The 22,031-nt window shown below is 44.5% G+C and overlaps 1 protein-coding gene across 1 annotated transcript in view; it reads left to right on the top strand.

The window, feature by feature from the left end:
• The window catches only part of LRRC20 (leucine rich repeat containing 20), a 128,530-nt gene extending 106,832 nt beyond the window's left edge, over window positions 1-21,698 (top strand). The window contains exon 4 of the mRNA XM_006837464.1: window positions 21,544-21,698. Within this exon, the coding sequence (XP_006837527.1) occupies window positions 21,544-21,698 (155 nt within the window). The remainder of the gene's footprint in view (window positions 1-21,543) is intronic.
• Window positions 21,699-22,031: the final 333 nt, after the last annotated feature.

Genomic DNA, 22,031 nt, shown 5'->3' with positions numbered 1-22,031 from the left:
TACAGCTCTGTCTCCATCCTTACAGCTCTGTCTCCATCCCTATAGCTCTGTCTCCATCCCTACAGCTGTCTCCATCCCTACAGCTCTGTCTCCATCTCTACAGCTTTGTTTCCATCCTTACAGCTCTGTCTCCATCCCTACAGCTCTGTCTCCATCCCTGCAGTTCTGTCTCCATCCCTACAGCTCTGTCTCCATCCCTACAGCTCTGTCTCCGTTCTTACAGCTCTGCCTCCATCCTTACAGCTCTGTCTCCATCCCTACAGCTCTGCCTCCATCCCTAGAGCAATGTCTCCATCCCTACAGCTCTATCTCCATCCCTACAGCTCTATCTCCATCCCTACAGCTGCCTTCATCCTTACAGCTCTGTCTCCATCCCTACAGCTGTCTCCATCCCTACAGCTCTGGCTCCATCCTTACAGCTCTATCTGCATCCCTACAGCTCTGTGTCCATCTCTACAGCTCTGTCTCCATCCCGACAGCTCTGTCTCCATCCCGACAGCTCTGTCTCCATCCCTACAGCTCTGCCTCCATCCCTACAGCTCTGTTTCCATCCCTACAGCTCTGTCTCCATCCCTACAGTACAGCTCTGTCTCCATCCCTACAGCTGCCTCCATCCTGACAGCTCTGTCTCCATCCTTATAGCTCTGTGTCCATCCTTACAGCTCTGTCTCCATCCTTACAGCTCTGTGTCCATCCTTACAGCTGTCTCCATCCCTATAGTCAGTCTCCATCCCTACAGCTCTGTCTCCATCCCTACAGCTGTGTGTCCATCTCTACAGCTCTGCTTTCTCATGAATCCTCACCTAGAAGACTTGTAGTTGTTGTTAGTTGCCATCAAGTTGGTTCCAATTCATAGCGACTCTGAGTACAGCAGAAATGTCCAGCTCTGTGCTGTCCTCACACTTATTGCCCATTGCTGCCAGCACTCTTCTAATCCATCTCATTTGGGGGAGGAGGGGAGGGTTCCTCTTTTTACTGACCCTTCAGTTTGCCAAACATGATATGCTTCTCTAGGGACTGGTCCCTCTTAATAACCAGTCTGAAATATGAGAGACGAAGTCCAGCTATCTGACGTCTAAGGAGCATTCTGGTTGTACTTCTTCGGACACAAATTTGTGTGTTCTTTAGGCAGTCCATGGTACCTTCGGTATTCTTCTCCAGTACCAAAACTCAAATGCCTCATTTCTTCTACAATCTTCCTCATTCATTTTCCAATGTTCATATGCATATAAGACTATTGAAAATATCATGACTTGGGTCAGGCGTACTTTAGTCCTCAAGCTGACATCTTTGCTCTTGAACACATTAAAAATGTCTTGTGCAGATTTGCCTAATGCAGTATGTTATTTGATTTGGCTGCTGCTTCCATGAGTGTTGATAGTGGATCCAAGCAAAATGAAGTCTTTGACAAGTTCAATCCGTTTTTCATGATGTTATTTATTGGTGCAATGGTGAAGTTTTTGTTTTCTTTACATTGAGATGCAACCCATATTGAAGGCTATGATCTCAAATATTCATCAGTAAGTATTTTAAGTCTTCTTTGCTTTCCAACAAGCAAGACTGTACCATCTGACTATCCACCCTCACAGCAACACACAAGCCACCACAAACGGACAGACCAGTGGTGCCCAAACTTGCTGTACATTGAAGACATCCATCTACAGCAAAAATACCTCCATGCCCTACAACTGAAGCAAGCTATCCACTGAGACCATGGGAGGAGTCATGTCAGCCCTATGAGATTGGAACCTCTAACATGCAGTAGGAGAGTGAAGGGCTAGAATTTAGCACTACCTTTCTGATAAAGAAACCCCAAACCCAGAATAGTCCTAGCCCAAGATAAAACCTGATCCAGAATGCACAATCGACTTTACAAGCCAGGGTACTGGTGGAATACTATAAAAGATCATTTCCCAGAAAATACAATTTTTTTACAAATAAAAATTGCAGAGCAAGTAAAGAAACCTATTTCCATAAAAGATTCTGCAAAGCATAGGTAACAGAATATTCTGATGTGATTTTTAAATGTTCAGAGAGACAAAGAAAATAATAAAATAATTTTTTAAAAATACCAATTAAATCAGAATCTCTGACAGAATTCAACTCCCCAGACAATTCCAACGCTTAGCCAAGACTGAGAACCACTGAGCTAGATCAGAACCTTCGATCAACAAACATTCAGTGTTCTAGGCTGCCTTTGTCTGGTGGGTTAGCATTGTTGTGGCCAGTTTTCCACTTGGAAGCACATATAAGCCCAGCCTCAGGACTGTGGGGGACAAAGTTCTTTTGACACCCCCCCACCTCCATCACAGCCAGTCCCTCAACCTGTAACTTCCCTCCTCTCAGCCTCTCTCTGTGTGTATATACACCTGGATGAGAAAAGCAACAGGCTGAAACAAGAAGACAGCTAGCTATCTGGGGAAATGAAGAGGTGAGCTCTACATCTTTGTTTCCAGGTTCTTCTTTCCCCTGACCCTACTCTCCCTTAGACCCTGGGTATAGTGGTCTACTACCCCAGTGCTCACAAAATCTCTTCCCTGGTTTCCCTGTAGCTCAGCTAACATTTTCAGAAGGAAACTTATTAATTACCAAAGGTAACTGAGAATACATAAATAGCAAAACAGTGGTTCAGTTCCCAAAGTATAAGTTTTATGCTAAAGAATCCTCATGAAAGAAAAAAGGTGGGCTTCCCTACCTTTTGCAATGGGATCCTGGAATCCTGCCTGGGGTGAGGGATTAAACTTGGCCAAGCCACTGGTATACTGGAGTCTATACCTTCAAACCCAATAATCTCATACTTTGTTGTTGTGTGCCGTGGAGTCAGTTCCGACTCATAGCGACCCTGCACAGGGTTTCTGAGGCTGTAAATCTTTACAGGAGCAGAACGCCTCATCTTTCTCCCACGGAACCGCTGGTAGTTTTGCACTGCTGACCTTGCGGTTCACAGCCCGATTCGTAACCACTACGCTACCATACTAGTAGCTTGAAATCAACGACAGTAGCAATATTTATACCATGAAAATTGGCAGATGCTACAGACTAGGTAGCTCTGGTAGCGTAGTGGTTACGAACCAGGCTGCTTAACCGCAAGGTCAGCAGTTTGAAACTACCAGCTATTCCGTGGGAGAAAGATGAGGCTTTCTGCTCCCGTAAAGATTTACAGCCTCAGAAACCCTGTACAGGGTCACTATGAGTCAGAACTGACTCCACGGCACACAGCCACCAGCCACCAACAGTGCTACTATAACCAATTTCACAATAGATGGCTTTAACAACCAGAAATGCATTCTTGTACAGTTTAGAAAGCTAGAAGTCCACATTCAGAGTGCTGGTTCTAGGGGAGGCTTTCTCGAGGTCTGCTCTGGGGAAAGGTCCTTGTCTCCTTTCAGCACCATAGGCCCATACATCTTGGCATCAGTCTACCCCTAGGTGTAGGAGCTTCACAGTGTAGGGACCCAACTCCAAAGTATGTACTCCACTCCCGCTCTTCTTACTTGTGGCAGTAGGTCCCTCTAAACTGCTTATATCTCTCTCCTTTTATGTCTCAAAGAGTAAGGTATCAGGACAGAGCAAAGATAGGCAATCTGACCCAGGAAGAGCCAAGCAATCTGAGTTACTTATTTGACTCCAGAGTGACCAGTAAGGAGACCATGATATTTCTGAAGAGGACTGTTGATTAGCTTTTGCTTGCCTGTCAGATCCTGGGCAGAAGTCTGTGGAAGAGACTGGGACGGGGGAGCCTCTAAGTACCGTTACCCGACTGGCCAGCTTCGGGCAGGGAAGAGGATGTTCCAGCAGTGACTTTAGTCCAGTTTCGTTTTCTTTCCTCAGACTTTAAAGAAACAATACATCTCTAGAGTTATTAAACTAACAATGACCAAGCCCTTTGCCTCAAGTCAGTTTTAACTCATGGCGATCCATGTGTGTCAGAATAGAACCGTAAGGTTGGTTGGTTTCTCTTTAAATTTTATTTGTTTTGTTGTTGGAGAAAATATTCACAGCAAAACATATACCAGTTCATCAGTTTCTACGTGTACAGTTAAGGGATGGTGATTACATCCTTCCAGTTGTGTGCCAATTCTCACTCTCCTTTTAAATAAGAGTTGTTTCTCCCCCACTTAGCCCACTCTCCCTAAGAGTTCTGTCTAATCTTTTGAAGAAGAGCTATTGTCAACTTAATCACATACAGATAGTTCTTAAGAGAACATAATGCTCAAGGCAGACTCTTTTTTTACTAGTTAAAGTACTATTCAGTTTTAAGATTTCGTGGTTTATCTCTGATTTAAGGTTTAAACATGATCTCAGGGCAATAGTTGCAAGAATTCATCCACCTTCCATAGCTTCAGAGATACCAGCATCCAGGAGAATATGGAATTTTGTTCTGCATTCCTCCGCCCGCCCCCTTTTTTTAAAAGATCAATAGCAACTTTATTTGATTTATTATTTATTTAAGTTATTATTGTGAATTGAGTGAAAATTTATAGGGCAGATCATCAGTTTTACATTCAACAAATCATATACTTTGTTTCATTACAGTGATTAGAATTCCCCCCATGTACCATCAGCTAAACACCCAGGCATATATAATAATTTACACCACCGAAGGGCACATTCTGCAAGCCTGCCTCCTGGCTGCCAGCTCTCAGTCCCTCTCTTTCCATGAATCTAGAGTCCTCAGCTGCTCCCCTTCTCCATATCCTCATCTCTGCCTCCATCTCTAGTGTCGCTGCTTTTCTGGATAGGGTCGCACATTCCGCTTGTGCTCTTTTCCCTTGATGGTCCTAGGATCCTTTGTTTCTGAACTGTAGGATTAACTTCTCCCCCATTTTTGTTGCAAGACTTCTACCTTTACAATTGTGACAGTAGCAATTAGTCATGATAACAATTATTCACTATTGAATCATAAGAATCTTATCCCCATCTCTTTTTACCAGATCCATCTAGACAAGATGAAAACTATTCAATGGGGACATTTCCCCCTTTTTTGATCAGGATTCTACTATGACATCTTTGATCAAAATGTCCAGTCACAGTAGCTGGGAAACCATCCAGTTCTGGTCTTACAGCAAAGGAGGCAGTTGTTCATGGAGGCAATTAGTCATACATTCCATACCTCCCCCTATTCCTGACTCTTCCTCGGTTGCCTTGGATGGCTGCTTGGAATCTTCTAAGCCCCCCCAGGCACTTGGCAATGAATTAGAAGGTAGAACAGAAGCACTGAACACATTCTTAGGGCAGTTGACTGGGCTGTCCCATGAAACCATGGCCCTTAGCCTCCAAGCCAAGGCACCAAATCCATGAAGTGTTTGGTTGGCCATACGCAATCTCAGCAGCTACTCTCTTTTTTGTCATTATTGTAAATATTTCTAGCACACAATTTTTGCCCATTCAACTTTTTATAGATGTACAACTTATTAACAGCAATTATACTAAATCAACTATACAACTCTATGCTTAATGCAATTTTCCCATAATTGTTAAACCCTTTCTCCTCCTCCCTCGCACTTCTGGTAACCAGTAAAAAACTTTGGCCGCTATACATTTTCCTTTCTTGTCTTTTTATATATAAGTGAAGTGGTTTAATATTTGTCCTTTTGCAATTGGCTTATTCACTCAGCACAGTGTCTTCAAGCTCCCTCCATATATCAAGACTTCATTTCTTCTGCTTGCTGAATAGTATTCCATAGTATATATGTACCACATTCCTTATCCATTCGTCTGTGGATGGCCATTTAAGTTGTTTACACCTTTTTATTTGTGCACAGTGCTGCTGTGAACATTGGTGTACACTTTTTGAGTCTCTACTTGCAAGTGTTTGGGGTATGCTCCTAGGAGTGTAATTGCTGGGTTAAATCATAGTTCTATGTTATAGAAGAATTGATTAATTTGCATTATGGTGTTGGAGGAGAATTTTAAAAGTATCATGGACAGCCAAAAGAACAAACAAATCTGTGTTGGAAGAAGTACAACCAGAATGCTCCTTAGAAGCCAAGATGGCCAGACTTTGTCTCTCATACTTTAGGCATATTATCAGGAGGGTCAGCGAAAAAGAGGAAGACCTCCAACGAGATGGATTGGCACAGTGGCAGCAGCAATAGGCTCAAGCCTAACGACGATTGTGAGGTTGGCAAAGGATGGGGTAGTGTTTCATTCTGTTGTGCTTAGGGTCGCTGTGAGTTGGTACTGAGTCGATGGCCCTTAACAACAACATTTCCTTTTTGAGGAAACACCACACTGATTTCCAAAATAACTGTACCATTTTGGATTCCCACTCCCAATGGATAAGGATTTCAGTTTCTCTACATCTTTGCCAACATTTGTTATTTTCTAGTTTTTTGTTTGTTTTTAAATCTTAGTCCTCCAGTTGTTGTTAAATTCCATTGAGTCAACTCTCACTCATAGCATCCCTGTATAGGTTTTCCAAGGCATGGCTGGTGGGTTTGAACCGCTGATATTGTGGTTAGCAGTCCAGTGCTTATCCTACAGCGCCACACCAGAACCCCTGAGCCCTCCTAGTGGAAATGTAATGATATCACAAATTGATTTGCATCTTTGTAACTGGAATCCTGGTGTGCTGTAGGATAAGCACTGGACTAAAAGGTCCATGTGAACCGCAAGGCCGGCAGTTCAAAGTCTCCAGCCGCTCCTTGGAAACCCTATACAGGGTTGCTATATGTTGGAATCAACTCAGAATCTAATGGGGAGTAGGGTGGCTCCATAGGATAAGCCCACCAGTCACTCTGGGAGAAAGAAGCAGCTTTCTACTCCCACAACAATTTACAAGCCTCAGTAGCTGTATACATGGTTGCTATGAGTCAGAACCAACTCAACAGAACTTAACAACAACAATGGCTAATGAGGCTGAGCATCTGTTTATGTGTTTGATAGCCATTTAAATTGTTCTCTTTGCTGAAATAACTATTCAAGTCCTTTGCTTATTTTATGATTGGGTTATTTTTCTTTTTTGTTTGTTAAGGTTTTGAAGTTTTAGATAAATATTGCTTGTTAGATTCTTATAGGATGTCTGGTTCCCAAAGATATTCTTTTGGTTGGTAGTTTGTTTTTCACTGTTTTGATAAACTCTTTTGATGAACAAAAGTTTTTAATTTATTTATTTGTTTTGATATAAGATAATCCACTGCTGAAAGTTAGGCCTGACAGTGTTTCCCCTGTTTGTTCTTCTAAGAATTGTATGGTTTTACTTTGCACATTTAGGGCCTTAATCCATTTTGAATTTGCTTTTGTGTATGGTAGGAGCCATGGCTCCTGTTTCATTTTTCTAAATGTGGAAATCCAGTGTCCCAGCTCCATCATTTATTGAATAGACTTAGCACACTTGTCACAAATCAATGGACCATAGATAGGTGGGTTTTACTTTTGGACCTGCAGTTCTAGTCCATTGGCCTGTGTGTCTGTTGTTACACCAGGACCAGGCTGTTTTGATTACTGTAGTTGGTACTGCAGGATCAGCACTGGACTGTTAACCATAAGGTCAGTGGTTCAAACCCACCAGCCACTCCTTGGAAACCGTATACAGGGTTGCTATGAGTCAGAATTGACTCGATGGCGCTTAACAATAACAACGCTATGTTGTAAAATCAGAAAGTGTGAGTCCTACTTTGTTTGTCTTGCCTTTCCATATGGTTAGGATTAGTTTTTCTATTTCTGTTAAAAAAAAAAAAGGGTGTGTGTGTGTGTGTGTGCCGGAATTTGGATAGTGTTGATACCTTAATAATTTTAAGTGTTCGAATTCATGATCATGGAAAACTTTTCCATTTACTCTCTCTCAGCAGTGTTTTATAGTTTTCATTATGTAAGTCTTTCACATCTCTGATTTAGATTTAGTCCTGTGTATTTTATTTTCTTAAATGCTATTGTAAATGGAATTGTCAGTATTTCCCTTTCAGATTTCTCATGGCTAGTGCATAGAAACCCAACTGATTTTTGTCTGCTGACCTTCTACCCTGCAACTTTGATGAATTTCTCTATTAGCTGTAGAAGTTTTCTTGTATGTTCAGAAATTTCTCTATATCAGATCATATCAACCATGGAGAGATAATTTTACTTCTTTTTTCTATCTGGATGCCTTTTATTTCTTTTTCTTGAATTATTGCTTTGGCTAGGACTTGTAATACAGTTTTGAATAGAAGTGGTGAGAGAAGGTATCCTTTTCTCGTTTCCTAATTCCAGGGGGAAAGTTCAGTATCTCAGTTAAGCATAATGTTGGTGGTTGGCTTTTCTTGTATGCCATGAACCTTACTGAGACATTTCCCTCTATTCCAATCTTCTTTAAGGCTTTCATCCCGAAAGAGTGTTTCATTTTATCAAAAGCTTTTGCTGCATCAACAGAGGTACTTGTGTAGTTGTCCTTTGTTCTATGAATATGATATATTATGTTGTGCGAGTTCCTAACGTTGAACCATTCCTGGGGCATGGTGTGTGACTCTTTCAATATGCTGTTGCATTCTATTCACTAGGATTTTGTTGAGGATTTTTGCATTTGTATTCCTAAGCAATTTTGACCTGTAAGTTTTCTCTGTGTGTGGTGTCTTTTTCTGGGTTGGATGTCAGGGTTATGTTGCTTTACAGAATGAATTAAGGAGTCTTCCTTGTTTCACTATCTTTGGGGAGAGTTTAAGCAATATTAGTGTCAAATCTTCTCTAAATGTGTGGTGGAATTTCCCAGTGAAACTTATCTGGTTTGAGACTTTTTTGCTGATCACTAATTCCATCTCTTCACTTTTTATAAGTCTGTGGAGACTTTCTAATTCCTTTCTCTTTTTTAAAAACTTTTTTATTGTGAATTGAGTGAAGGTATACAGAGCAGATCATCAGTTTTCCATTCAACAAATCCTATACTTTGCTTCATTACAGTGATTGCAATGCCCTTCATGTGCTGTCTGTTAACAGTATTGACCTCTATTCACTTTTTTTGCATTCCTTCCTGTGTCTCCCACTATCTTAATTTGCTAAGCTCCCATGTCAGCACGTATCTACCCTCCAGCCCATGAACAATGCTCCCTTCCCCCAACATCTCCCCAGCAACCATCACAGAATATTTCTTTTATCATGAAAATCTTTTCTTAACTTTTTACAGTATCTTTCACGCAGCAGCACAATCCCTCCAGTTTCCTTCATGCTGTGAGGTACCCTGCGGGTTCATTACCACTCATCAAAGCTGTGTGTATTCCATTGTGTGCATGTGCCAAAGTTGAACCATTCTTCTCCTGATAGGCATTTAGACTGTCTCCATCTCCCTGCTATTGCGAACAGTGCTGCAGTGAACATGGGTGTGCACACATCTGTTCATGTTACGATGTATCTCCTGTAGACAGCATATTGAAGGATCTTGTTTTCTTATCCATTCTGTTACTCTCTGCCTCTTGATGGTACATTTAATCCACTGAATTGGTTGCTGTCATTTTGTTGGGTTTTTATGCAGTGCTGCTGGTATCTGTGTTCCACATTAATTTTTGTACCAAGTTCAATTTGCTCGTGGGTTTTCATTTCTGTTGTGTTAATGTTTACTAATTCTGAGTTTCCTCCTTTTAAAATTTTGACATGAAGGTGAATTTTCTTTGCAGTTACCCTGTAATTTATTAATCTTTTTCCCCATTTAAAAGAATCTGTTTTATCCTGAAATTCACCTGACTTCCTTGCCATTTGGGATTTCTGTTATCTACACTAATCCCGCTTTTTGCTTTGTAGTTGGCACCATTATAAATGAATCTCTCTGTTTCCCTATTTTCAATCTTGTAGATTTATTTTACTTTGTTGTTGTTAAGTGCCATCAAATTGGCTTTACCCCTAGTGACCCTGTATAGGGTTTCCGAGGAGCAGCTGGTGAGCTTGAACCACCAACTTGAGGTTCAGACCGACTTTGCAGTCCAGCACATTAACCCACAGTACCACACCAGGACTCCTGTTTTACTTTAAATATTTCTGTATCTGGACTGTGTTCTGAGTGGTGGTGTCATGTATGTTAATACCAGGTTGGTGTCTACTGTTGTTGGTTTATATATTTAGGTAGCCCAATGTTGGGTTTACATATACTATGATTGTTAGATCTTTTTGATTAATTGACCCTTTTATAATTATATAATGTCCATTTTTATCTCTTCTCACAGGTTTTGTCTTCAAGTCTACTTTGTCTGATATTAAAATTGCCGTCCCAGCTCTCTTGGCTATTATCTTGCGCATTCTTTCACTCTTAACCATTTGTGTCCTTGGGTTTAAAGTGTGTCTCTTATAAATAGCATATTTGTTGTTAAGTGCCATGGAGTCAGTTCTGACTCATAGCGACCCTGTTTAGGATTTCTGAGGAGCAGCTGGTGAGTTTGAACCTCCGACCTTGTAATTCAAACTGACTTTGCAGTCCAGTACTTCTCTGTGGGCTAATGTGTCAGACTGAAAAGTCGTTTGAACTGCAACATTGGCGGTTCAAGCTCACCAGCTGCTCCTTGGAAACCCTACACAGGGTCACTATGGGACAGAATCGACTCGACGGCACTTAACAATGACAACTTCTCCTACAGTACCACACCAGGGCTCCAAATAGCATATGGGTAGATCGTTTTTATTTTTTTAATGCATTCTGCTATTCTATCTTTTGATTGGAGCATTCAGTCCATTTATTTTCACTGTTATTGCTAAGAAGTGACTTACTTCTGCCATTTTGCTATGTATTTATTGTGTGTCTTAAGTCAACTTTTTGTTTTTCCTTTAGTTCAGCTTCTTTTTTATTTTGTTGGTTTATTGTAGTGAGTCTGTTTGGTTCCCTTCTCTTTTCCTTTTGTGTACGGTTTTTAGATATTTTCTTAGTGATTACTCTGATAAAATTTAAGAGCTTGTATTTACGACATTCTAGGGTAACTTGGTACCAATATAACTTCAGTAACATTCAAGAAATTCTAAATCTGTATCATTGCTTTCCTCTCCTGCCTTTTTTTAAAAAATACTAATTCAGTTTTAATAGTTCATCTTTCTTGTAATTTAATTTTATTCTTGCATTTTATATATTTGTTATTTAAAAACACAAAGTAAAAAAAAAACAAAAAACACTTAGCATCAAGTATGAATACCTTATTACTAACCCTTATACTTATCCAGACATTCCCTTTATCAGAGATTTTTTCTTTTTGTGTGTTGTTGTTTTTGTTTTTGTTAATGTTGTTAAGTACCATCGAGTCAGTTTGAATTCTTAGTGATCTTATGCACAACAGAGCCAAACGCTACCAGTTCCTGACCATCCTCACAATTGTCATGCTTGCGCCCATTGCTGCCACTGTGACCATTTTTACTGACCATCCATTTTACCTAGCATGATGCCCTTCTCCAGAGACTGGTCCCTCCTGGTAATATGTATGAAATATGAGATGAAGTTTCACCATGCTGGCTTCTAAGGAGCATTCTAGCTGTACTTCTTCCAATATAGATTTGTTTGTTGGTCTGGCAGTCTGTAGTACTTTCAATATTCTTTTTCAACACCATAACGCAAATTCATCAGTTTTACAGTGTTCTTTATTCATTGTCCAACTTTCACATGCATATATATGAGGCTGTTGAAAATACCATGATTTAGGTCAAGCACACTTGGTATGTCTGCTCTTTAGCACTTTGAAGAGGTCTTGTGCAGCAGATTGGCCTAATACGTCAGTTTCTCGACTACTCCTTCCAAGAGTGTTGATTGTGGACCCAAGTAAAATGAAGTCTTTTGAGACCATCTGTCTTTTTTATGTATAGCTTTCTGTTGGTTTCTAGTGGTTTTTCCCTTTCATCTACAGAATTCACATTAACTTTATTCCCCACCCCACCCCCCGGGTTATGGGGTTATTAGAGAAGTGAATAAGGTACAATTCAGGTTCAGAAACAGCTCAGGATGCAGCAGTCTCCCAGTTAGGAACGATTGTCTTCTGCCATACACAGGCATGCCTCATTCTTGTCTTCAGCCTCTCAGCCATGCGGCCCACTGCCCTCTGCCCTGCTCAGGCAAGTGTTACAAAGCTCCTTTAGTCAGTCTGTGAATGTCCAGAGGGCACATTCTGTAAGCCAGTCTCCTACCAGTATGCACTCTACTTGGTCCATAGGCCTAGAAGCCTGCAGCTGCTCTCTCTCTCTCCATGCCACCTATTCTTCCAGGTAGGGATCTTATGCTCCATCATCTTCATCATTCTCTATGGTCCTGGTCTGTTCCTACTTCTGAGATGGCTCCTTTTAAGCCTGGACAGATGGCAAAACAGATCAACCCCAGCATCCCATTAACATTTTTCTTAGGACTGGTCTGGTGGTTATGGAATCTCTGTGTTTAGGGATGTTGGAATTCCAACCTCATTTTTAATAATTTTACTGTCTATGGTATTCTTGGTTGACAGTTTTGTTCTTTCCGCACTTTAACGCTTTCGTTCCATTGCCTTCTGCCCCTCCAGTGTTTCCATGGAAAAAATCCACATTTAATCTTACTGGGGACCTTTTGTCTGTGACTGTTTGCTTTTCTCTCACTGCTTTCAGGATTCTCTCATGAAAAATTTTGAGAGTCTAAATAGGATGTAGGATAAGCATTGAATTGCTAGCCACAAGGTTGGAGCTCCAACCCTACCAGCTGCTCCTCGGAAACCCTATACAGGGTCACTATGAGTCAGAACTGACTCGATGGCACTTCAAACAACAAATAGGATGTAAGAAGCCCTGGAGGTGTTGTGGGTTAGGCAGTGGGCTGCTAACGAAAAGATCAGTGGTTCCAAACCACCAGCTGTCCCACAGGAAAAAGATGCAGCTGTCTACTCCTGTAAATCTTTGGATTTACAGTCTTGGAAACCTTCCCTTCTCTGTCTGTGTCATCATGTTCGTAGCTGGAAACCCAAATCCAGCAAGCTGTCTGTGGGGGCTGCTTCTATCTGAGCTGGTGTTCAGGGGAAACTCCTCTTTCAGGAGGAGAGGGGCTGGCACTCCCCAGAGGCTATCTGTTGTGGTTGGGGAGGAGTGGTCTCCCCTTAGGTGACCCACTTCCTGACCACACTGTAGGAGTCCCCTCGAGTTTTCCTGCAGGAGTACGCTCCCTTGCACCAGCCTTCTGTAGCAATTCACAATGCGCTGTAGGCGGTAGTATCCCAGGGCGGGAGGTGCTGGCAGGACCCCCACCCCTCCATCCTGGAGCATATTGGCAGTGGGTGTATCCTCCACTCCACAGTGCCACCTCACTCAGCTCTCCTTGGTGCCAACCAGAAGGTGGGGCAGGGTGACCCAGACTGAAGCTCTGGGAGGTGTGTTGGTCTTGAAGGTCTGAGCTATCCGGTGCACAGGGTGGCACTGTGGCAGCCTTCTATAGCAATTTGTACCAGACTTGTAGCTGACCGTGTCCTGGTGGGGGAGGTGCTGGCTTTGCTGATTTGAGAGCAGAAGCTTGGGGTCTTGTCTCTGTACAGAAAGGGGGTGTGCAGGTTAAGGAAGCAGGCTCTTTTTCTGGGGCCATTTCCTCAGGCCATAACAGCTGGCAGCCTGTGTGGCTGGGGTGCAGGGTGGTAGGAGGAGCAGTTTTCTTACTTTCTGTGACTCATTGTTGATTCATTGATTCGTGTCTGTCTGCAGTTTCCTGCTGCTTTCCTCTGCTCCCCAATAAAGAGCCCCTCAAAGCTGAGCACTATTTTCTTGTTATATCTGTTGAAGAGGATCAAAAGGATGGTTTGTTTATGTAGCCAGGACAGGCAGGGTTCTCAGTGACTGATTTTTCAGACGTAAATTGCCAGTCCTTTCTTCTGGGCTGCCTTTGGGTGGACTTGAACTCTTAACCTCTTGGTTAATGAAGTCTGTTAACCATTTGCACCACCTAGGTCCATTAATGGACTCCTGGTATGTCACTGTAGGATAAGCACTGCACCACAAGTTCGGTTTAAACTACAAGGTTGGTGACACTTAACCCCAGCAACAACAACAACAGGTTCATTAGTAGATTTTAAACACTCTGGGCTTTCCATCCTCTCCATGGAAATGTACCCAACAGTTCTCATTTCTGTTCTGTGGTAACTCTCTTTGTGGTCCCACCACACAGACCAGGAGGTAAGAAGGACTGTTTTAAAGATTGAGTTCACAGAGGTTAAGGGACTGGCCTGGGTTTTCATGGCATTTAAATGGCAGAGCCAAGATTCAGGCCTGAGTGTCTGGCCTTGCTCATTGCCCCTGATGGCCCCAGTGGACTAAGAACACTCCTGTCTACAAAGCCTCCCCTGAGGGCTGTGGGACTCAGCCTGTAGGAAGGTCAGGGGAAGTGCAAGGAGCTACAGAGGGTAGGGGCTGTTTCTGCCCCACCCCCACCCCCCACCCCAGGATGCTCAGTCCAGGGCACTTGCAGGGTTGGGGAGACTGCCACCACTGCTCCCACCTTCTGAAGGGAGTGTGTTCTGAGGAGTGTGCATGCTCAGGGTCCTAGTCCCCTGTCCCCGCCAGGCTACCATCATTTACCTGTTTATCTCCTGTAACATTTTGAGTGGGAGCATAAGGCTCAGCCTGCCATATTTGGTCTCCAGGCACCAAGGACTGGCTCCCAGGGCCAGCTAGGGCTTCTCAACATGAATGTGCCCAGGACTCCCTGCCTGAGGAAGCCTCTTGGATGGCTGGGACACTAGAATTTGGCTGGGGAACTGTGTCTGTACCTGGAATCAGCATCCCAGAGCTTCAGACTTGAAGCCCACTGGTGGGATCTCTGAGGATGAAGGCAGAGAGGCTGAGGAGTGGGCCAGCAGTGGGACAGACAGTCATGTGCTAAGCTGCCACTCCAGCCAGGGGACAGCAGGACACTGGTTTTTGTTTTTTTCATTTGTATGAATTTATTGAAAAGTCCTGTCTAAATTATTTATATCATCCTTTTTACATTTTACTTAAAAAAAAAATAGCTCTTGTGGTGTTGTTCTCTGTACCTTTCTTAGAGCCTCCAACAGCCGTGTTGGGGCAGAGGATCCCAAGGTTTACCACCTCCCTCTATGAGGAGGGCCCAGGGAAGAATTTACCATTTTCCATGGAAAACAAGTAGTGGTTACGAATTATGATGACTATATGCTCTGGGTCTGGATTTGCTGCCTCTTGCTTTATAGCAAGACACCAACTCTTTAAGAAGTAAGCAAGTTTAAGTTCATCTATGAAAGAGATAGGAGTCCTGGTGTGGTGCTCTGGGCTAATGCTTCAGACTGCAAAGTCGTTTAAACTGCAAGGTCGGCGGTTCAAACTTACCAGCTGCTCCTTGGAAACCCTATACAGGGTCACTATGGGTCGGAACCGACTCGATGGCACTTAACAACAACAACAACATGAAACAGATAAGAAGAATGTTTTAAGACAGGCAACCTCTGAAAAATGGATCAAACTCTGTTGAACTTGTGTTTGTAAATAAACTTACTAAATGAAAACAACAACAAAACAAAACCATAGCAGAACAGGCTTTGTTTTTAAGCTGCCAAGAAAGTTGGAGAACTGCTACCCTGGGGTCCAGCTGTCCCCTGTGGAGCTGCACATCCCCACATCCCCGCTGAGTAATCCCTGAGCTGGGATGCCCAGAATCACCAGCGCCTTCCCTGGCATATACTTCTGTCTTGGCACCATACACACAGAGGAACGGCATTCTGACATTTTGTCATTGCACCTTGCAGCCAGCCCCACTAGCATGAAATTACCAGTCAATTGTGCTAATCATTAGTGAGATGAGGCCTGAATCTTGGCTCTGCCATTTAAATGGCATGCAGACTCAGGCCCAGCCCCTTAACCTCTGTGAACTCAATCTTTAAAACAGTCCTTCTTACCTCCTGGTCTGTGTGGTGGGACCACAAAGAAGGTTACCACAGAACAGAAATGAGAACTGTTGGGTACATTCCCATGGAGAGGATGGAAAGCCCAGAGTGTTTAAAATCCACTAATGAACCTGTTGTTGTTGTTGTTGTTGTTAAGTGCCGTCAAGTCAGCTTTGACTCACAGTGACCCTGTATAGAGTTTCCAAGGAGCCGCTGGTGAGTTTGAACCACTGACCCTGTGGCCTCAGGGAAAGTCATTCTCTCTAAACACTGGTCACTCCGCTTCTCCTATTGACTCCTCTCAAGCCGCCCGCAGACACAGGTGGGTGCTTGGGTGACTGTGATGGGAGGGGGTCAAACGGGCCCAGGGAGCGCCCAGACACTCTCCTTGCAACTTCCTGAGGGAAAGATGAAGGCACAGTGGACTGTGTCCTATCCCGTGCCAGCCTACTTGGGTCTTTGGGCCTTTCTGGACGTCCTTCCATCACCAGGGCAGCTGGGTCTTGGCTTTTGGAACTTGCAACAGGAGCCTCCCTCACCCCCCACCCCACCTCCACCAGCACCAGCACCAGCAGCACACACTTAGGGGCAATGAGGTTGTTAGACGAATGTCACTCTGTTCACAAAAGGCCCTGAAATGTCACGGTCCTACACTCTGCAGTCTAGACTGGGGTGGGAGTAGCCTCACAGTGCCTTGTACGTGCAGAGCTCGTAACCAGTTCTGCCAGTAGAGTCAGACGCGTGGTGACCCCGTGTGTGTTAGAGCAGAGCTGGGCTTTGTAGGCTTTCTAGTGTCTGATTCTTTGCAAGTAAACTGTCAAGCCTTTCTTTCAGGACACATCTGGGTGAACTCTAATCACCAGCCTTTTGGTTTGCAGCTGAGTGTGTTAAGCATGTGCACCACCCAGCCCCTCCTATAAGCACCTAACACAAAGCACAACCTGGGCTCCTTTGTAGACACAGGGCCTGGTGAAAAGGTGGAAAGAAGCTAAAATGTTCACAATAGAAATAGAAGCCAAAGCCAAGTGTGTCCACACCATGGGACAATAAAAATGCCCTTGGTTTGTAATCTGAACAGATGGCTATAAAAGGTATCATTTTCTAAATTCGAGTCTAGTGCTAAAACGCCAGTATCTTCTTCAGCTTGGCCTGACCTGTAACTGACCAGAGAGGGGCAGGTGGGGAAGGATCCCGACTTATACTGTGTGCCCAGCCCAGGGTGGCCTCGAGCCTGCAGGTGCTTACAATCTAGTCCTGGAGGCCAGGCTTTCATTCATTCATCCAACAAGTATTTATCAAGCACCCCTGTGGGCACTGCACTGGGTACCGCGTTTACGAGGTGAGCAGTCAGACTCCCAGGTGGCAAAGCCTGCTACACAATAGAAGTATGGTGTAAAGAGAGAGCTTTGGGACCAAGGAGAGCGCTATCACGAGGCCATCTTTGGGCTGAGCTTTGAGTGGGGGCTGCCCGTGATGAGGGGATGGCACCTGGCACAGAGGAAGAAGCTGAGGCTCCCCTCCTCTCCAGGTGTCCCCACAAGCCTGGGTCCTGTTATCACTGTGCTGTTGAGGTGCCATGCACTATGTCCACAGCATCCAGATCATTTCCCGCCCTCCACTCCGAGCACAAACGATGTGGATTGGCAAGTCCCAGCTTAGCCCCTCGGGTTTGCCTGCTCCTAGCTTGGCTGCTCTGGTTTGCTGATTCTGCCAGCTTGAAGCGATCTGCTGGCCCCATTGCTCCTTCCTCTAAGCTGCTCAAATGACGTTAGCAGCTAGATCAGGGAGAAGAGGCCCACCTAGTCCCCACCCTGTGCCTACAAAGGACATCGTTGCCCTTGAGCATGTAGGAGCCGTAGTAATGGCAGCAGCTTAGAACTCAGCTTTTCAGCCGAGGAAACATCATTCCAATTTAATCATTAGCAACACTAGACAAACAAAAGGAGCGCTCTATTCAAAACCAAACCCATTCCATCTAGTTGATGTGATGTACAGCAAAAAAAAAAAGAGCAGGGAGTTGTATTCTTCAACAATGCCACTGTCACCAAAGGCACAGAAAGACTGTCTCCAAAGGCAAGGAGTCCACAGAAACAGGACAGCTAAATGCTCTGTAGGGAAGTACTGCAAACCAAAGGTCGGCCGTGCCTGCCCACCAGCTGCTCCAATGAAGGGAGATGAGGCTTTCTGCTCCTGCTAAGATGTACAGCTTCAGAAACACTATGCAGGGTGACTGTGAGTGGGACCTTAACAACAACAGTCCCTAGGTGTGGGGATGCAGAGGGGTACTATAAAGCATGCTATTGCTGGGTTTATGGGCAGTATGTCCGAGAGTAGTGGTATAGCTAAGTAAATGCATGGAACCGATAACCACACTATTGTTATATAGGGGAATGTCCTCTTCTTAGGAGCAACACACTAAAGGGAGGGCCAAGGTGTACCACCTCAACAGTCTTGGGAAAAAATGTGTGTGTGTGTGCGTGTGTGAGTAAGAAAAAAAATGCATTCACTCACAGATAGGACAACAAATAGGGTACAATTGTAACAGCTGGTGAATTTGGGTCAAGGGGTATAGTGATACATGTATTGCTTTTAGTTTACAACTTTTGATATTTGAAATGATTTCCAAATACGAAAGAGGAAAACAAGTAATTTAAGGATATAGTTTTATTCTACCCAGTAAAAAATTCTTCAGCTGTGTGTTTCAAGATTGTTGAGTGAAAGTCAGATGCACACTGATGGTTCCATTTGCTCAGGAACAGGCTAAATTAAGCAATGAGAAGAATAGTTCAGGGCTATTGCAAGGTTGATGGTTTCAATCCACCAGCTGCTCCTGGGAAACCTACTCAGAATCGCTGTGATGGAACCAACTGGACAGCACTTAACAGCAACAACATAAGCTGGACAGTTGTCCAACCTTTTGGAGCTTCTTGAAATGTCCTTTATCTTGATCTGGATGGAGGTTACGTGGGTGTGTTGTTAAGTACTGTTAAGTTGGTTCCGACTCATAACAACCTGGTATAGGGTTTCCGAGCAGTAACTGGTTTGAGCTGCCGACCTTGCAGTTAGCAGTCCAGTGTTTACCCTACAATGCTATTCTGGGACTCCACATGGGTATATGTTGTTGTTGTTAAGTGCCGTCAAGTTGTTTCTGACTCTTGGCAACTCTGTATAGGGTTTCTGATAAGTGACTAGTGAATTTGAATCACCAAGCTTGCAGTTCAGTGTTTATCTGATAACACCCTACCAGGACTCCACATGGATGTATGGTGTTGTTGTTAAGTGCCATTGAGTCGGTTTCAACTCACAGCGACCCCATATAGGGTTTCCAAGGAGCAGCTGGTGAGTTTGAACCACCAACCTTGTGGTTCAAATCAACCTTGCAGTCCAGTGCATTAACCTGCAGCGCCACACCAGGACTCTACATGGGTGTATACATCTATGTAAAAAATCAAACCATACACCTACATGCACTTTAAACCCTATTTCCAAAAAAAAAAATTTGTAGTGGTGCTTAATGAAAAAAATACAGACATACAATGAGACTATAGCACAATACCATTTACTTAATTTAAAACGCCTGTCGAGCACACACTGATTTTGTCAAAAATTAAAACCCTCAGCTCTGGCTATCTCCCAGAGAAGGGCAGGAACGGTCTCTCACCATCACTGTTTGTTGTGAAGGACTGAGGAAAGGCAAGGTTTGCTCCTGTCTTGAACTGGACAGTCATGTGGGATCATACAGGGCCGAGGCTGCTGAGAACATTGGATCAGAGCAGGAAATGCAGCCAGTGGCTCCACCTGGCCAGGACTGTAACATTCACTCCCGTTATTCACTGTGGAGTCCTGGTGTAGGAGAAGCACTGGACTGCAAGGTCAGTTTGAACCATAAGGTCGGCGGTTCAAACTCAGCAGCCGTTCCTCGGAAACCCTATACAGAATCTCTGAGTCAGAATTGACTTGACAGCACTTAACAACCAAGGAGTCCTAGTGTGGCGCTGTAGGATGAGCACTGGACTGAACCACAAGGTCAGCAGTTCAAAACCACCAGCTGCTCCTGGAAACTCTATACAGGGTCATGATGACTTGGAACCAACTTAACGACACGACATTATCTACAGTCTATTGTGAGTCTAGCCACTGTTTAAGTGCTTTGTACTAACTCCCTTAAGCCTATTACCCTCATTTTACCTATGAGGAAACCAGGTCACAGAAAGGTTGGTTACCTTGCCCAAAGACTAGCAGCTGGGAAACAGCAGAGCTAGGATTTGAACTCAGGTGGTTTAGAGCCACTCCTAACCACAAGGATTCCTGGGAGCCGATGGGAGTGCCTTGCTCTCTGGGCTGAGAGTTCTATAGCCCTTGCTATTCCAAACTGCCCACATGGCTGGGGCCTCAGAACCTGGACGCCTCCAGATTCCACTGAGTCCACCCTCTAGAAACTGGTCCCTTCGTGATCTCTTGGGCATCCTGCCCCTACTCTTTTGCCCCTGCTTCTCTCAGATCAGGTCCCTGGGTGGCACAAATGGTTGTACTTGATTACTAGTGAAAAGGTTAGCAGTTCAGATCCAGCCAGTGGTACCAAGGAGGAAAGAGCTGGCAATCAGCTTCCTTAAAGGTTAGAGCCAAGACCACCCTGTGGAGCTCAGTTCTACTCTGTAGCACATGGGGTCACCACAGCACGACAGCAACAGGTTTGGGATTTTGTTTGTTTATTTTCCCTTCAACCACAAGCTTGGCCACCATTCCCTTCCATTAAAATCTGGCCTAAGTCTTCTGCCAGCTCCAGGCCCAGCTTGGCCACTGCCTCTAGTGAACTGCATCCTTCCTGAGGACTTCAACTCAGCCAGTTGTGAGCTTGTGACCTTGAGTAAGTTTCTCAACTATTCTGGGCCTCAGTTTCCTTTAGTAATAATACCTAACATTTCCTGAGTGTTCTGTGGAGAAAGGATGTTACGTTATTCAACCTGAAACAACTCTACTAGGTACGACTAGGTTCCAACTCACTGCGTATAGGATCTCTGAGGAACAGTCCAATGCGGTTCCCACAATACCACACCAGGACTTCATACTAGAATTCTATTATTATCCTGATAGGAAGTCTAGTAATTTGCTTGCTGCCACACAGCTGTTAAGTGGTGGATCTGGGATTTGAACCTCAGACTAGGTGGTCCTAAAGATTAAATCCATGAAGTTGATTCTGACTCATAGCAACCCTATTGAACAGAGGAGAATTGCTGGAGAATTGCTCCAGACTTTGGCAGAAGGTAGCTGCTTAAGACAACTAAGGTTGTAATCTGATGGAAACAGACGTCTTTCTCCCGGGGAGAGGTGGGGGATTTGAACCGCTGACCTGCCCATTCGCAGCTGAACCCTTAGCCACTGTACCACCAGGGTGCCTCGTCCTAAAGGTTAGGTGTGAGCAACTGTCAGGTGTCCTGGGCTTTCTGACCAGTAAAACCAGGCTTGGTTTAGGTTTTTATAATTTTGAGTTTTGTTTCACATTTTCTCACACTCTGTCCAGGCATCATCTGGTTCTTCTGGTCTCAGAGTTGTGGAGACTGATGTCTACATGTTCCATTAGGCCACTGAGCTCATTGATTCCAAGGCTGGTCCTTAGTCTTCATGTCTCCTCCACGAAGGAGACGCACACAGTGGAGGCTGGTGAGCTGCTCGCTGTCGCCGTCTCATCATTGTCTTGGCCTGCTGGCCAGCTGCTGCTCTGCCTAGCTGGTTCTTGCCCACCTAACCCGCCCCCCCTTCTCCCTGACAGATGTACCCGTGGAGAAGCTGGCCGCCATGCCAGCCTTGCGAAGTGTCAACCTCCGCTTCAACCCACTGAATGCCGAGGTGCGAGTGATCGCCCCGCCGCTCATCAAGTTCAACATGCTCATGTCTCCAGAGGGTGTGCGGGCCCCCACACCTTAGGCCACCCTCCTCCTGCCCACCCAGCAATGGACAGAGGCCACATGGTCGAGCATCCTGAGGGGAGGGAGTCTCATGGGAGGCCACACTTGGGGGGGGGGGATGGGAATGGGAGGAGGTGAACCAGAAGGAGGTGCAGCCAGCCCAGGGCCACGGATAGATAATTTAGAGCAGGGCCTGGCACACCTGAGGGAGGAGGCTAGGGGTGGAACTGGAGCACTTGAAGTAGACCCTTCACCCTGGGAGACTTGGTATTTGGAATAAGGGGCAGTGATGGGACCCTTTGCCTCCATTGGGTTACTTGGAGGCTTTTTAGGAATGACTTGCTTCCAGTCT

Source organism: Chrysochloris asiatica, unplaced genomic scaffold (assembly GCF_000296735.1).
Source record: "Chrysochloris asiatica unplaced genomic scaffold, ChrAsi1.0 scaffold00020, whole genome shotgun sequence".
Lineage (NCBI taxonomy): Eukaryota > Metazoa > Chordata > Mammalia > Afrosoricida > Chrysochloridae > Chrysochloris > Chrysochloris asiatica.
This window is presented reverse-complemented; position numbering and strand designations above follow the sequence as displayed.